This window comes from Alligator mississippiensis, chromosome 3 (assembly GCF_030867095.1).
Source record: "Alligator mississippiensis isolate rAllMis1 chromosome 3, rAllMis1, whole genome shotgun sequence".
Taxonomy (NCBI): domain Eukaryota; kingdom Metazoa; phylum Chordata; order Crocodylia; family Alligatoridae; genus Alligator; species Alligator mississippiensis.
In genome coordinates this window covers 282,464,864-282,482,463 of record NC_081826.1, presented here as the reverse complement: position 1 = coordinate 282,482,463, position 17,600 = coordinate 282,464,864, and the positions used below count along the sequence as shown (strand labels likewise).

At 44.5% G+C, this 17,600-nt stretch overlaps 1 protein-coding gene across 2 annotated transcripts; it reads left to right on the top strand.

Moving 5' to 3' along the window:
- The first annotated feature begins 4,173 nt into the window (after positions 1–4,173).
- Positions 4,174–17,450, top strand: SEC11C (SEC11 homolog C, signal peptidase complex subunit). Of its 2 annotated transcripts, none has more exons than XM_006276041.3 (6): positions 4,174–4,285; positions 7,697–7,806; positions 12,201–12,350; positions 14,804–14,923; positions 16,690–16,747; positions 17,263–17,450. In XM_006276041.3, exons 1-6 carry the CDS (start codon positions 4,244–4,246, stop codon positions 17,314–17,316), a joined length of 534 nt encoding a protein of 177 aa, XP_006276103.1. In that variant the 5' UTR covers positions 4,174–4,243; the 3' UTR covers positions 17,317–17,450. The 2 variants fall into 2 exon arrangements, with proteins under 2 accessions (XP_006276103.1, XP_059581242.1); XM_059725259.1 differs by lacking the exon at positions 4,174–4,285 and adding an exon at positions 4,713–4,790.
- The last annotated feature ends 150 nt before the right edge of the window (positions 17,451–17,600 follow it).

The following is a 17,600-nucleotide window of genomic DNA, read 5'->3' as shown; positions in this document are numbered from 1 at the left end:
TTGAGAGTCACGGATCTATAACTTTTTCCCCTGTTATTGGAGCAGTTTGGGGCTGTGAAAAAGTCCCTATATTATATAGTTATGCTTCGTAGTACCAAACCTTCTTAAAACAGTTAAACCCACTGAAAAGCCAGGTTAGGCTAGTGGTTGACTTCAATGGAAGATATATATCCAAAACGCTTAGGTTGAAAATCTCATTGTACATACAGATCTAATTATAGAATAGCAGAAACAACACAAAAGTGCTTGACAACGTTGAAAAATAGAAGGCCAAGCTGAGCCAAGGACTGCCGCTAATAAAACCTCACCATTTATTCACACCTGTTCTGCCTGAGCCAGGCAGCTTGTTCGGAGGGGCCCTGCACCTCAGTACTGTTCTCAGGATTTCTGTCTCAGTGAGCAAGACTGAGATAAGTGCTTTGGATCCCTTCATACTGTCTTCCTGCCTTATTTCTAGGCTCAGATGACAGAGAAATGAATAGGAGGTGCAGTTTTCTCCTGGCAGTTCTGGATTCAGGAGGGAGGTGGTACAGACATGGTTAATGTGTGCTAATATTCATAATTAAATGTGAATTCAAAGTGATTGGCATTTAATTATAGACTCAGAAATAGTCTTATTGGAAGAGAATCTGGCTGTAATACATTAGATATCAGAGCAAAAACATGCCCGTTTAAATGGGTTTCTGCATTAAACACACACAAGAATTTGTCATATCAGTGCTGCAAAACAGATCTAAAACCCAAGACATGGAGTGGCAGAAGACGTTTTGCACATAGTAATGTGAATTTCACAGAGTCTTAACCACCAGTTAATTTATGTAAAAATGCTCTAGAGTCCCTGCCCCAAATGTTGCTCTGTTATACCAGTTGGAAATCAGCAGCTTAGAATTATTCTAGATTTACACTGGTATAAAAGAGAACAGAGTTTGGCCCAACTTAGGTTTAAAAACAGCAGCTCTGAAATGGAGAAATGTAACTGGGAAATATGATTGCCTCATTTGTTTTATTTTAGTTAAAGGTTGTGTCACCCTCCTCTTCCAGTTATATAAATATCAGGCATATGGGGAAATGTTTTTCTGAGAGAGAGCTTCCATCGGAAAATGGGATTTAGCAATTATCAGTTTCCCAGCACTGAAAAGTTCTGCAGAAAGGATTTACAGGCTTATAAACCAACCAGGGCTCTAAATCAATCTTGCTGTGCGAGTCCAACGGCCATTCAATTAGGTAGTCATTGAAAACTGACTTACGAGGAGATTTTTGAAACAGAAGAACAGATGAGGAATTATTGGGTCTTTTAACGGATTTTCTGCAAAATGAGAATCGGAAAGCAGCAGCTTACACACTAATAGGTGAAAACTCAGAAACCTGAATCACTCAGAAGCAGCCTTTCATGACATTAGCAAATCAGATTGTTGTGATATGAGCAGAAGATTTCACAGAGGTGCCTGGGTTTGTACTAAATGTTTGCCTAACTTTTTACTTTGGATCTTTTCTTGATTTCCTTTTTGCCTTATCTGTGGCCATCTGCAAGCTGTGCAAAAGGATTCAATATGTTTTGGAAGATGTATGAAAAGCAAGTTGAGGCTACAAGCTGTTTTGATAACACATTCAACACAAAGACACCATGATTTGTCAGCTTCTCTTCTATTGATTGTTTTCCCTGATCAAGTTGCCCCAAACACTCTTCTAACCTTTATTGTGTCATGTCTTCAAACTGATTAATAATAGATTTTGTACACAAAAGGGCAAAGAATTCCTTTGAAGCCTAGGTATTATTAGGAAGGCTATTTCACTAAAATCCCAGGCAATTCTTGCAAGGCAAGTGAGAGATTTTGATTTTTGTCTTCCTGTTAACCTTTTGAAGGATGAATCCCTCTGGAAGAGCGGAACTTCATTCATTCCAGAACCTTTTCCTTAATTCAGATCTTAACAATGCTTCCCAAATCCAGAAATCTTAGAGACATTTTTGATACTGTCCTCCCGCATCTTCCTTGTCTGCTTCCATGTTTCTTTTGCTTATTACTATAGTGGAATATTAAAGCTGCTATCTATTTGGGGAGGGAAGAGAGAGGTAGGCTGTTCCCAATTGCTACCCGGCACAGCTGTCCTGCTGTGCGCTCCTAGGTGGTAAGGAAAGAGTAATCTGGAGTCTAGGTCCTAGAGATATGCTTGAAATCCTATGAGAGAGCACAGAGATCAGTGTGAAATCCATCTGGGGCATATTTAATCCTCTAAAAGGCAGTTGTCAAAAGCAAATATTACTAGGCAGGAAGCCAAGGATAATCTTTCGGTAGCTATAAAAGTTACACATTTTGAAACACCTGTTGAGTCAGTTCCTTGTTACACTGCCCTTACAAACTTTCAGGACCTGGATCTCTTCCACAGATAATTCTTGATGCTGGCCCTTCAGATATGGGTAATGCAGTAGATCAACTTTAACAAGGGTTTTCTTCTCCAAGCAGTTAAAGGGCATCAAAGGAGGAAGCAGACTCAAGGATGGAAGAGTGAGGGGGATTTTTATCTCAGCTAGTCTGATGCTAATCTGCAGTCACTCCGGCATAACTGCTGATGGACTCATGCTGGTGTTCCTAGGATAAGCTGTATTTTGTGAAGATTTTTGGTGCTGGGAAGAGACATTTTCTTGCTGGGCAGGACTGGGCCTGCCAGTGAATTACAGATACTACCTGGACGAGATGGATTACAATATGGAAATGTGCATCTTGGAGTCTGAGGGCCCTGAACCACGTATGAGCCTGAAGAGAAATGAAGGAGCATGAAGAGGAAGCCTGCCTCTGTAGCCAAGTTGTTAAAGCAGTTGGTGAGGAGGGTGGAGTTTGATATTTTGGCCCCTGCTCCAGCATTGTTTATGCATTTTACAAGACTATCAGACACAAAAGAAAGAAATCACCTGACATCATGGATTGGAACCCAGGACTGTCTCTCTCCCCAGGAGTGCTGTAACCACTAGGGTACACAGTCATCCCCCCTTCCTTCTGACCCCACCGCTGCTCTGTTCTCACCTGCCTCGTGGTCAGATCCCTTCAGGATGGGGTAGACACTGAACCCATCACCCTTCCTGAAGGAGTACCCTGACCTCTAGCATACTGAGCAAAAGTGCCTGCACCACCCCTGGCACCATATTTGTACTGATTTCAAAGCTGTGGATGCAAGAGGGATGCGTGACATGTGTTTGTTCTACGAAGCAGGGGCTTTGCTGGGATGGAAGTGCTCTCAGCACCAACATGAGAGACAATAGAGCTTCAGATCATGCACGGGGGCCCAGGGAACTTGGTGGCCCAAACGGGAGGCAAGCAGTAGGAGGAAAGGGCTGGTGGCAAACCCAAAAGTCAGTTACAACTCATCAAGAGTGGCCCAGGTTTGGCATATGCTGCATTAATTTGCTGCTTCAAAAATTATGGTATATTTTGGACTGGTAGTAAAGATGATATCTTTTATTAGACCAACAACATTTTGGCAAAAAATTGCAAATAATCTTGTTGGTCTAATAAAAGATATCATCTCTAGTATCAGTCCTGATGGCTTTTTTCTCTAGATCAATACGGCTGCAACGTGGACATATGGTACATTTAAGTTGGTCTAATAAAAGATATGAGATTCACCTAAAGAACCTGGGCTGGTACATTTTGAACACTTTTACTATGATTGAGAGGTTGAAATTATCTTATAAATACGGTAATCGTACTAGACGTGGCAACACCGCACCTCCACCTGCAACTCCCGCCCCTTAGCACCACCCAGCCAATCCCCTCCCTCTCAACAGTAGCCACGCCCCCATCTCCTAGCCCCGCTCTTTCCACAGCCCGCGGCTCCTCCCCTCTTTTCTCCCGCCCAGCCAATGAGCTACGTCCACGGCACAGAGCCTTGGATACGGAGCTGCCCCACCGCCTGCCTGCTCCGAACAGCGACACTTTCAAACGCCATGAGCGCCGCCGAACCAGCCCCCCAGCGGACCCGGCGCTGCTGCAGGGGCTGACCACCAAAGGGGAGGCAGGTGCGCGGACACCCCAGGGGGCTTTATCCCAGCAGGCCCCCTTGTTTTGCTGGCATTCTGGGAGTTGTCGTTTTCCCCCGCCCTCCGCTCCCTCCGCTTGGCTGGAGGGCGGGGTCGGCCCGGACTACAATTCCCAGAGAGCGAAGCAGCCCGGTGTTGCTGGGGCCTGCTGTGGCCGTAGCCTAGGCGGGCGCGCGCGCGCTGCGCGCTGGGCCCGGTTCCCGCCCGGCCATGGACCTCTTCGGGGACCTGCGGCGCATGAACAAGCGCCAGGTAGGGGGGGGCTTGTGCCTGAAGCCGCAGGCTGCCCAGTCTGGGGTGGGGGACCTTGCTGGCAGCGGGGCCGCGTGTGGGCCTGGGGCGGGTTGGGAGCGATCGGGCTCGTTTGACCCGGGACGCGCACACATTATTCCTTAAAAATAAAGAATAAAATAAAAAACCCATCTTGCTGAGCTTGTCCCTGTGGCTTAATGTGCTTTGAAACCCAGGGCGTTGCGGGGTGAGGCAGTTACCCCTGCCCGGAGGCTGCCCCTGCCCGTCCTCATGTCGCTGCCCGCCAGGACCCCGCTTAGTCTGGGCAGGAGCGGGTGTTGAGGTGAAGCCAGCTTGAGCGTCTTAATGGCAAACCGCTTTTAATTTCGTGCGGGGCGCAGGGGAACGAAGAGTCGTCACGTCCGCCCTCGTGGCATTCGGGGACGGCTGGCTCGCCTCGCAGATGGAAAACGCCCCGAAGCCTAAATGCAAAGTAGACACGAGTGCAAATCCTAGCACCTGCCAGGTATGCTGGTCTAGAGGAAAAAGCAGTCAAGACTCGTAGCAGAGATCGAGCTTTCTCAGGTCTAGTTCCCAAGTCTCCGAAGATGCGTTCGCAGGACGGCCTTGTTGAGGAAGGCAGCAAAGGTGAAGTTAGTTTCCAGTTTAGCACTTTTATTTCTAGGCTTTTAGACTTCCCCGGGGGGTTTCCGGGTCACTCGGAGATGCCGAGGCGGGCGGGTTATTTGTAATAAGCCGAGTGCTTTGGAGTAACGGTCTGAAAAGAAATAAAACCCTGCGAAGGCAGGTGCCAAGCACTTTATTTAGGAAAGAGTAAACAAACGCACCCATACAAGCGGGGAATGACCGGCTTAGACTGCAGGACCGTCCGGATGGACCTGAGGGTTACGGCTGACGGCAAGCAGAACGCGAGTCAGCGTCATCTGGCTGCAAAACAGCTAGTAGCATCCTAGGGTGTATTAGCAAGGACGTGTGCGTGTTGCAAAAGTTCATTTCAGCATTGGTGAGGCCTGTTTTGGGCAGTGCACCTGGACTGATTGGAGGCCAGGGAAAAGCATAATTTTTTTTTTTTTAAGGAGTTTAGAAAATACACGCTTTCAGACTGGAAGAGCTGAGATGATGTAGTCTAGAATGGAGAAAATGGAGAGGGATTTATAATACATCTTCACATACAGGAAAAAGGTTTCCTAAAGAGAATGGTGATCCCTGTCATAGTGGACACGTAGAAAAAAAGAAGGGGGGGGGGCTTAATTGTTTAATTTACAGGGAGATGTGATTTGGATACTAGGAAGAATTCTTTTAATTAAGAGAGTGGACAAGCACTAGAACAGATTAGGTAGAGAGGGCAAGGAGTTGCTGTTAAGACTTTTCAAGAACAAGTCAGACCAATGTTTCCCCAACTGGGGGGCAGACTTCCCCAGGGGAGAGGACGTAAAGCATTCCGCCAAGGGGTGCATGCGAGCTGTGGTGGCTGTTGACCACCTCCCTCCCACTTCAGCTGTTGCTGATTTGCCGTCAGTGAGGTAAGCAGCAGCTGAAGTAGGTAGGTGTGAGAGTGCCTGACTTTATCGTGGTAGCATGTAAATCCACAAGATTTAGGAAACACTGGGTTACACAAACACTTAGCAGGAATGGTTTAGATGGGGGTTGATCTTGCCTTGAACCAGAAGGTTGGATTAAATGACTTCCTGAGGTCCCTCCCAGACTAATTTTTGATGATTCTGTGAACTTCTACTTTCTTAAGTAAGAATTGTCCTTTAGAGTCTGAAAAGGGGAGTACATCTCAGACTCTCAAAAATACAAAACCTGACCCTATTTTTGGCAAAAGCAAATCATGCCTATTTACAACATATTTTGCAGATGTGAATTGCATACATGAGAGAACAGGATGAGTCATACAGCCCTCCTCTCCAGCTCCTGAAACTACAGGGACTGTTGCTGATAGGTTCACAACAAGGGGCCTTTTTTTCTCCTCCATATGCTTTAGGAACCTGTAGGACCTCTAAGGGTTAGGAAAGCATAGTCAATCATGAACAGGATAGCACTTTGCAAAACACCAAGTTTTTTTCTTCTCTTTCTATTTTTCTTTTTTTTTCTTGGTTAAAGAGAAGGGTAAAGTCTTGGCTAGAGATGGAGGGTATTGGCAGAGAGATGGAGAAGTGTAAATCTGATCCTGCAGGATAGTTCTGGATACATGGGACTCCCTGCAGGTATAGCAGTCAACTGATATCAGCCTGGCTCTCTGGGTGAAGTCTGCACCATGAAGTCCATTTGTAGTGGGACATAGTACAGTTTTGAAAGCCTCAGATGCTCTGGTTGAGATTCTCTGTAGAATAAGCAGTGTAGCATAGAACTTGCAGCCCAGGAGGAGGTAGGGTCACCATTGCATCTAAACCAGTAGGGGCGAACCTTTTTTGGTAGGTTTGCCACAAATTAGCTTTGCAACCTCTCCAAAGTTTTACTCCAACCCCCTTCCCCTGCACAACCTGCTGCTCTGATTTCTGATTCCTGCCCAGTTCTCTCTGTCTTATCTGCTGCCTGCTTCATACACCTGCCACTGCTATCTGCCTTTTCCCCAGTCTGTGTCGTACGCAAACTGTCCATGCTGCTTGTGGCTACATGCCATAGATTGGCCATCTCTGTGCTAAATCATGGTTCTGGAGGCTGGTAAAGCCATACTGGGTTGTTTCTGAGTTACAGCAGCACCCAGGCTGTGCTACTAAAATCCAGGCTCTCTACTGCAAACCCTTTTCTGTTGTGGGCCCTTGAGAATCATGGAGTTGGAAGGGACCTCACAGGTTGTCGGGTTTAACCCTCTGCACAGATGCAGGATTCACTGTTCTTTGCTAAAGTACACCATCCATGCACAGCTAGTTTTGATGACAGACCTCATGTCTAGTTATAGGACTTACCCTACGTCCTATATTGTGTAAAAGGTTGGAGCAGAGGTGAGGATCTTGCCTTTGGGTGAAATCTAGACCCTGTGAAAAAGTCAATGGTAGAAGGACTTTGATTGGCTTCAGTGGCTCAAGAATGGTGCAGAGCTTCCTGTATTAACACACTTGGCCCAATTTAATTATTTGTGAGCATCTAACAAAGTGCTGTACATATCAGTATTGTTATATATTAATTTTTTGCTTATGATTTGCTTTCAAATACTGGATATTACCTTGTGCCTTTACACTGTGTTAAAACATTTAAGTTTCATATACCAAATAGTGGTTTAGTTTTGCAGAGTTTTTCTGTCTCCTCTGAAAGTATGGGTGTGGTGGTGTTAAAAGGGTGCAGGTGCTGAAATGATGACATCAGTGAAAACTAGTTGGTAGCAGGCATTTCTACTCTTGTTTCTTTGCTCAACCCATGTTAACTGGATTTTTCCCCCAATCATTTGGTTTGTTTGTGTCTTTGCAGTTATATTACCAAGTTCTAAATTTTGCCATGATTGTGTCTTCTGCACTTATGATATGGAAAGGTCTGATCGTCGTCACAGGAAGTGAAAGCCCCATTGTTGTTGTACTCAGGTATGCGTAAGTCCCTTTTTTTAGCAGGGAACCACCTGTGTCTTTTTGATGTTGATATACTTCAAGTGATATTTTTATCTAATAGTAAAATCTAATTGCATGGATAAACAAGTACACAGGCCAACATTTCCTGAGGTCCCTAAATTTAACTCCAACTTGTGTTTAGATGCCTACATAAGTAGGGCCCTACTGAATTCACAGCAGAAGTGGGGTGTGCTGTGGCTCCTTTAATCTTGCAGGTTCCCTGACATGCCCCCTCCTGCCCACCCACTGATTGGTGGAGGGGCCCCACTTGCAGGTCACTCCTGATTGGCAGGGACGCAAAAACTGTTGTTTTAAATATGATGCCATTTTTACCTCCTGCCACTGATTGGCAAAGGGGCCCTGGCAGCCCCGCCATTGACCAGCAGGGAGGTAAAAACAGAATCCCCCTTCCCTCACCCCCAGCTGTCAGCAGCTCACCAAAACTCACTGAGTGGCTCTCTCCTAGGGCCTGGCCCCATGCTGTCACTGCCTGGCGATCCCAGGGTCTCCATGGAGACTGGCCCATGACCTAAGTGGACTGAGCATGCACAGCCCGACAGATGGGTGGGGGGCCGCAGGCAGGCAGGAAGTGGGTGGGGTAGCTGGGGCTGGGATTGCAGAGCGATGACAGTGCAGGGCAAGGGCCTTTATCCGATCCCTGCCTGTGGAACTGGTGCCTATTGCAGGGGCAGGCAGGCAGAGGATTGTGGCTCTGCCCCAGGACCTGGCCCCATGCTGTCACCACCCCAGGAACCCAGCACTGGATACCACTCCCTGCCTGCCCACAGCCCCATCTCATCCACCTGTCTGAGCATCCCTTATCCTCACAGGTCCCGGACCAGTCTCCATGGAGGCCCTGTCTGCCCACTCCGTCTGCTGCTCCCAGTGGTTGGCGGACCGAGGTGCCTGGGCAGCAGGGCCAGGTCTGGCGGCAACAGCAATACTGGCAGCTCCCTGCACCTGAGCCAGGTGGGACTGAGGGACCTGCCATGGGCCAGATGAAGTCCTTTTGCAGGCTATATTTTGCTTGCACCTGGTTTAAACATCTGTCACCAAATAAAGTATATCAGCTGTGACAAGGTGTTCAGCTACAGATCCTCTTCGTGGGGCAAAATGTACACCAGCTGTTGTTCCACATGGGGGCAGCCATCCTGCAGGACAGTGGGCAGTGTGTTCCCCCATGCCCTGGGTCATCTCTAGGGTGTCTCTCTCTAAGCAGAAAAAAAACGGGGTTCCCTGCATACAGAGCTGTCCCAGTGATTGCCCAAGGTGCATCTCTGCAAGAGAGGAAAGCCGCAGGTTTTTCCCTGACTTTACAAGCCCAGTCCTGTGCAGAAATTCCCAGGGCACACAGGATTGGGCCCTCAGTCCCTGAGAGTGTCTGCCTGGAGCAGCTGGAGAGTAGGCAGCTGCAATAAAGCAGCAGAAACTATTACCACCTTTGCCACGGCCAGAAATTTTGGGCCTTTGTGGCATGACAATGGATATGGACATCTTTTGCTCAGCCTTTGTGTCGCCATAATAATTTTTCTACCTTAAAGTAATGAATTAGAAGTACTTGGTATTGTCAGTTTATCATCTAAATGGCTTTTATAGAAATAATATTTCTCTTGCTTGGAGATCTTGGTTTTTATAATCTTGTTATGTTGATGTTAGAGCTGGCACCAACTGCTGCTGGCACCAACTGTTCCCTGAAGAGGTATTTATAAATATCTGTGGTATAGATCAGGGGTTCCCAGCCCTTAGGCTGCAAAGGTTTGGAAGCCAGTCTGCAGGCGGGCTGGCTACTGAGGACTGGAAGTGACCGTGTACCTGCAAACTGTGGCCTGGAAGTGACTGACATGCTGCAGACCAGCAGCCATACTCAGCCATACTAAGTATAAAAAAGGTTTGGCTGCCTGCCCGGAGGATGCTGGTCCACGGCCACTTCCAGTCCGTGGTTTGCCGGTCCTTAGCATAAAAAGGTTGGGAACCCCTGGAGTAGATCTCTTAATGGCTATAGGTAATTTTATACTTTTGCCAAATAAATGCTTCATCCTGCAAACCCATTAGGGCTCTACAAACATACAAAGCTAACATATTATGTCAAGTATATCGGTGTTTGTTGGGTTGGAACCCAAGTGCGTTGGAATTAGGTCAAGAAAGATAGGTTGTAATAAACAGTAGGATTTTTGATAGTAAATGTCTGTCCATTTGTCTGGCTTTAGGTGCAGCCAAGTTTCTGTACTGGCTTTTAGCAAATCCTTGAATGACTTTGTCTGGATATTTGTAAGATAGAACTATGCTATAAATCAAGGGAGTCAAACTTGTTTGACCCTCCAGGCCAGTGTAGACTAGGGCTTCCAGCGGGCCAGATCAGGGCCCGTCTCTGGTGGCAGGGTGAGCATTGACACCAGAGAGCGATTGGGAGTTAACATTGACAATGCTCGGGCTGCCACTGCTGAAACACGTTCCCAAGAGGGCTCCATACTCTGGAATTCAGCAGCAGGCTTCACCCCTTCTCTCCTTGGTCTTTCCAAAAGCTCCACAGGTTGGATGGCTCCCTTACCCACAGTATTCAAGGGTGGCTCCTGCCTTGTAACACCTCAGTCAAAATGTGGCGATTCAAAGCACTTCCATATGAAGCCATTAAGGTTCTTGTTCTTGTAGTAGATTTTAGACTGACACTGGAATTGGATTCTGCAAGAGATTGGGAATGGGATCTGCAGGCTCTCTCCTCCAGGCTGCTGCGTTTTAAGTCGAACGCTGCAGCTGGCTTTGAAAAGAGAACTGAACCCTTATGATGGTTACTGTCTAGAACTATACAATTTCAGGCTAATCAGGTCTGCATGATGCAAGTGAGAGGCTGACTGCAAGAGTTAAGCCTTTTCTGTGCATAATATTATTAGGGGTGCACCAATAGAGATTTTGGGGGCCAGTACCGATAGCTGATATTTAAGGAGGCATATTGGCCAATATCTATCCGATTTCCAATACAGCTGCATGCAGCTGGTAAGTCTGTTGTGGTGGGAAGGGGAGGTGGGGGAATGAAGGGGTGGGTGGGGGAGTTGCAGATCAATGTCCCCCATGGTGATGGTTGAGGCAGACACTGGTGCTGCCCAGCCAGGGTGGGGCAGGATACAGGATGGAGCCGTGGCTCGTTGGGGGGGGGGGGAAGCTCCTGCCACTGCATGCACCTGGGAGGGCATGGGGGGATGGGGCGTGTGCCCCCAGATCTGCGTGGGGTGGGGTGGGGTGGGGTGGGGCAGGCAGGCTGCAGCTGTGGGCTGGAGCCAAGGCTGCACCAGGCTCTTCTCCATGGGGGCTGGGCTTGTGGCAGGCAGAGGTGACTCTGGGAAGGGGGCTATGGAGGAGGCTGCAGCCACCAGAAATTTCACCTTAGCCTCCCGTAGCTGTGCTCTCAGCACCACTGCTGCTTGCCCAGTACAGCCCTGGCTCGTCCTGGTGCAATGGGGGTTAATCTAGGTCTGCACCGGGTGGGCGGGGGTGGATCTGGGAACAGGGTATGGGGGGACTACAGTGAAACTTGGGGTGGCTGCAACCCCCTTCGTAGCCCCCCTCCAGGCACTGCTGCTGCCTGCCCCGAGCCCATTCCCACAGAAAAGAAGCTATGCAGCCCTGTCTCCAGCCCTCCAGCCTTGTGCAAATGCAGGCGGCACATGCCCCCCTGTGCCCTCCCAGGATGGGTGCAGCAGCGGGAGCTGCTCCCTCCCTCCCCTCCCCCTTCTCCCCCCTGACAAGCCACAGCTCTGTCCTGCACCTCATCCCACCCTGGCTGGGCAGCACCTACCCCTGCCCCCCCTCCCTCCCTCCCTCACCATGGGGGGCATTGATCTGCTCCCCTCCCCCACACCTTGTCCACCACAACAGACTTACCAGCTGCACGCGGCTCTCCACGCTGCCAGGCTGTGCTCCTTGCTGCCTGTGTGCTGCACTGTGGCTGTGCGCATGCATGGGCCTTTATCAGCCAAATTATTGGGCGCTTCAGACCAATTTCTGGTGCAGCCAATTTTCTTTATATTAGTACTGATCCGATATCAGACTGATGTATTGGTGCGCCTCAATATTATATTTTCTTTTGCTGTTTCATCCAAGTAATACAACTTATTTACTCTAACTTGTTCATTGGAACCTAAGGATTAGGTTTTCACAGGCTGTTACTTATATCGGGATTTCTTGATAAATAGCTTTGTGATCATGGTTCTTTGGAGGTTTTTTCCCTAAGGAGGTGTTTAATGAAAGGACAAAACTTGAGGTTGGTTAAAATAATAAATTTGTCCAGAGTTGTTAGTTTTTGTATTACTTTCTGAGTTCTTGTATTCAGCCTTATGACTGCAGTATAATCTTGTTATTTCTCTTTCTGTTTGCAGTGGCAGTATGGAACCAGCATTTCACAGGGGAGACTTGTTATTCTTAACGAACTTCCAAGATGACCCAATCAGAGCTGGTGAAATAGTTGTTTTTAAAGTCGAAGGCAGAGATATCCCTATAGTTCACCGAGTAATCAAAATTCATGAAAAGTAATGAAACTTTGGCATGTTCATTATTTCTAAATATGATAATGCTTCTATGTAATTTGATACTGTCTCCTGAAAATGGGCAGACATCATGCATCGTAAAAGAAACTACTTTGTCTTCTTTATTTTTACAACCAGAGTCGTGCCATAGGCTTTTTACTAGCAGACCTCTTTGCCTGGGTGAACTGCCACCAGCTTACCTTGTGTGTGCATGCCTAAAGAGGAGCCTAGTAACAAAGACTCTGGTCCTTGAAGTCAGCATGTGTTTGTCAGAGCAGTGGTCCAAAGTGACTGTTGTGGATTTGGGACCTTTTTTTACTGGAAAAAGTGACTCAACACACATTTTCAAAAATGATAGTACAAGGGTGCTGGTTTTCAGAATTGTGCAGTGAATTCTGTTGAATACAAGGCCATTGATAAATGGAGCTTTCCAAAAGCAATAGTAGATTTGACACAAAATGAATGAAAAAAGCCTTTTTTGCTTTCCTTGTGTGAAGTAATACTAGTCGCAGTCCCACAGATGATTTATTCTCTCCAAAAAGAGCTAGTGAAAAATCTGTTTTATCTTTCATAAACATCTGACATGTTTATTAGAAATAACTGAATAATGATGCAACCAACACAGACACCCATATGCTGCACATGATGGAAAACTCTTTCCAAAAGAATATGTGTTAATTTTTTTGCCATTAAAGAGTAATGGTATAATCTGGGACTTTGGATGTTGTTCCAGTTGCCTCTCTGAGCTTAGTGAACTGAAGATATTGTTTGTTCTTTCAGCAAGTGCCGGCTGTTAAATTTATAGTTCTAACTGAAAGTTCCATTCTTAGTATTTTGTTAGGCAAATTTCTGCACTATGGTTAATTTTGAGTGAGTACTTGAAACTGTGGTCCTCCAGAAAACTCCCTGGAAGATCCCCAGATAAAGCAGTGCCTTTTTCAACTCCTTTTTTTTTTTTTATATTAATATCAAATGGGAGCAGACAGCAGTATTACTGTAGATATAGTAGAATGAGTTATTTTGTGTCGGTTGGTATGCTCATTCAAAGTAGCTTACACCCTAACTGAGTGGGGAACCACTTTACCTGCTGCCAATGCAGCCCTTTCTGGAGTGAAAAGTGGCAGCTTTTTAACAAGGCACAGTAACGAGTGCAATGTTCAGAACAAAGCAAAGACTACTTTTTCAATGTGAAGCAACAGGAAGAGAATAGAATTTAGCCAAGACACATAGACAACTGAGGGCTTTCTAACAGCTGTAAGGGACTAGGACTTCCTGAAGAGCACTGCCTGTTGAATTGCCAGTACAACTTCTGTTATACCATAAAAGTTTTTTATCCAAGTCATGTCTGTAATGAAAGCCCCTTACATGTCCAGAGTTCCTCATATGATTTCCTCTAAACGGACCATTATGATTTAGTTTTGGGTTTTTTTACTCAAAATCAATAACGCATAATTGATTCTGCCTGTAAAGAAGCGATTGCACTGCAGAACAGCGAGTTTTACGTGGCTTCTCATTTGTGGTGCACTCTTGTGTGGTATTAGTGCTGAGTCTGATATAGATGTAATCCTTTCTCCAGTTTAAAAGGATACCAAAAGTTCATTGAATCAAGAAAAGCCTTACAGTTCTTATCCTCAGAAAAGCATAGTGTATCAGTACTGTTCACTGCTGTGAATTGAACAAGTATATAGGAATCAGTCCAATCTATTAGTTAATTTCCAACTATCAGGCCCATTCTGGTACTTTAGCTACTATTTCAGCAAAAACAAACTTCAAATACCTTAAACCTGATTAATCTAGTTAGTCCTTCATACAAGATGATTGTGATACTGCTCTGGGAATCTTGGCTGCTGACAGACACGGAAAAGGAAAAAAACTCACTTTACTGGAAGAGGCAGCATGCTAGTTCAACCCAGCTCCACAGTTTTAAAGTAAAGTGCCATTTTTGTGTGGGGGGTTTATGTCTGTAAGCCAAAATGAAAATGCCCTATAATTTGCTAGTTGGTTCGACTTCCTCAGACATTTTTAAACCAGTATTTCATGGTTCTTGCTAGGCCAGCATTTAGCAGTAGAGTAGGAATCCTAAAATACTAGTAACAGAGCTCTGTTTTCCACACCTGTGCATGTATGCCTCCCATTGATCCTAATAGGAATTATTTACATGTGTCTGGTGCTGGTGGCAAGTGTATGATCTAGCGTTGAGTGTTTAAGTGCTTGCTTTTAAACTATTAACAATTTAAAAACAGTTCTGTATTGAATTACCAAATCTGTCAATAAAAAACATAAAATGAATGCCTTGATATTTATTAAACAGAACAAGCAGAACTAGATGTGAAGACTGATATAAAATTTTTAAGTACCTTGTATGTAGGCAGGATTTTTCATCTTTGTTGTCTTTTGCAAATGTTAATTAATAGGATTTTATATTAAGTAGTAATCTGCCATTTGTTGCCTTCCAGAGAGAATGGAAATATCAAGTTTCTGACTAAAGGTGACAATAATGAAGTTGATGATAGAGGACTGTACAAAAAAGGGCAGAACTGGCTAGAAAAGAAAGATGTTGTGGGAAGAGCAAGAGGGTAAGAGAAATATCTTTATCTTTTTTCCCTAAACATATTTTTCCTGCACCGGGAAAACAAAAATATATGCTAGAAAGGATTTTGTGTTATAGTTGGTACTAATAGATTTTTAGAGCTAGTTGGAAAACTCCAAACTATGCCCGTCAGAAAAGGGCAAGTCAAAACAAAAACTCTTTGCAGGGAAAAATCAGTTTCAATAAAACTACCAATTTGAAAAGATTTTTCAGAAAAGTTTAGAAATTGTTGGTGTCTTTTTTCAGTCGTTTATAATAAAAAGTTTTATTTTCCAGCTTGAAATTGCCATACATTTTGAATTAGTCTTTATTTTTAAATTGGTTTAAAATCAAAATGAAATGTTTTGAGTAATGTTGTCTGAAATGAAATCAAAATTAGTTAGCTAAAATCTTTAAGACTTATTTTCATCCTGAACCGGGTCGGGAAGGAGGAAAAAATAATTTCAGACTCTTAGAATTGGAAAGTAATTCCCTACCTGCTTCCTAGTAGAATTACAGGAAAAATTCAGATTTGTTTTTATTTTTATCCTCTTCTCATAAGGGTGTAAATGCACCTAAAGATTCATTTATCTTTTAGACCACAGGTACTCAACTTTTGGCCTGTGGGCCAAATGTGGCATGAAGAGCTATTGCATCTGGCCCACAGGGCTCCCCAGGTCAGAAAATCTTGCAGCAGGGGAGAGTGGTGGTATTAAAGGACACTGCTCCCCTGCTGCCAAATTCCCATGCGTCCTTCCCTCCAGGCAGCAGGATTGGGGCCAGGCCATGCCCCCTGCTCTCCTCCATGTGGCCAGATAGGGCCCTGTGGCACCCACCCAAGCACTGACTCAGGGCCACTGATCAGGGCCAGATGGAAACTGCCCATCTGGCCTGTTGTGGAAAAAGGTAGGGCACCACTGTTTTAGACTGATCGTATTGGTTGTTTGCCATAAGACTAACTGCCAGAAAACACTTTTAAAGTAATCCACAACCCTGAGCCAAGCATTTGGTGCCAAGATCATTTTTACTATTCCAGTTTGAAGCTCTAAAGCTGCGTAAAGACCTAGCCCAAAATCTGCTGATGCCTCAGGCTGTTTCCTGTTATCTTCAGTGGGCTTCACATCAGGCCTGATGTGTCTTGACAGCCTGAGAGACATATTTGTACTGGGCCATCTAGCCACTCTTGATGGCTTGTAGGTTTTTCGTGTGATATGTTTATTCTTGAATTGACAGTCTTTATGTAGACACCCAGAAATTCATTGCTGTTATCGCTATGTTCATGCTGACTCAAAAGCACCTACCTCTTTTTCTATTTGTAAGGATTTTGGGTTCCTATCTTTGCACTCAAAATTATTTTTTAGAAGCCTTTCAGTTCTAATAGGTTATTTTTATACTAAATTACATCACTCACCCATGTTAAACGATGATACTTTTATAGCTGTATAACAGGTACTTAACTGTCATTCTTGTGTACATATAGATAGATATAGATATTGTCTGACCAAATATTAAGTAACGTGCAGCAGGATGAAGCTTTTTCTAATGGGAGGAAAAGAGCTATAGAGTTACCTTTTTCCCCCACCACCATCCCATTGCTGCGTTTTCAAATACACATGCTCTGTGGAATAATTTAAGTCTTGCAGTATCTTTATAATCGCTTTTGTTTCAATGAAACAGCTTGCTCTAACCTATTTATTTTAGACTGTATTTAGGCATCTCAGACACTCAATGACTAAGAATTTTACATTGGTCTGTTTATCTTTTGTCCATTAGGTTTTTGCCTTACGTTGGAATGGTTACCATAATAATGAATGACTATCCCAAATTTAAGGTATGTAAGCACTATTTTCTATATTCAAACTATAAAATTATACAAGCCATAACAACTTAAACTCTGTAAAGGAGCAATTACTCCACATACATAAAATATCTAGTTAGCTAATCTGTATCCACTATTTTGATTGCCATGGGAAAAACTAGCCATATGGTATATTTTCATGCAGACTTCTTGTGTTTTCAGTCTGCTCAGGAGCAATTAATATTAGATAATCAGTGTTTACTACAGTAATGGGCAGCCTAGACATACCTTTGTCATATGATATCAGCTTGCCTATATGAATATATTTTTATGCTCAAATCAACATGTACTACATCTTTTGTACATATTTTGCAATAAATATGGTCATACAAAATATCTTTTCAATCCCTCTGTAGTCCTAATACCACAACTATCAGCTAGTCCAGGAAGCTTAATGTTGGAAAGAGATTTTTTTTCCCTGCATAGCAGGTACCTCCTTTAGAACTTTTACATGGAACTAGCATAATCATTCTTTGTTTTCTTCACAGTATGCTCTTTTGGCAGTAATGGGAGCATATGTATTACTGAAACGGGAATCCTAAAGAAGAAAGAAAATGTCTTGCCCAAGATCGAAGTTAATTATATTGGAAAAACTAATATATTTCAGATGTTCCAATTTCTTTATAAGACTGTGCAAACTGTGTCTTGTACAAATAAATTGTAAAATTAAGAAGTACATATGTTGTTTATTTGCTCATTTTACATTCTAAATTTTACCCATTTTATTTTCTTCGATGAGCAAAGTGACTGGCTTGCATACTGTTAACCCAGGTACTTCCAGAGTTCATTGCCATGATGGTGAATTTATCCAAATGACAGACTTTAT

Coding starts and splice junctions, on each gene's coding strand:
- SEC11C (XM_059725259.1), top strand. CDS start 4,728: ATGGAAAACGCCCCGAAGCCTAAATGCAAAGTAGACACGAGTGCAAAT. Junction 4,791..7,696: donor CAAATCCTAGCACCTGCCAG/GTATGCTGGTCT, acceptor GTGTCTTTGCAG/TTATATTACCAAGTTCTAAA. Junction 12,351..14,803: donor GTAATCAAAATTCATGAAAA/GTAATGAAACTT, acceptor GTTGCCTTCCAG/AGAGAATGGAAATATCAAGT.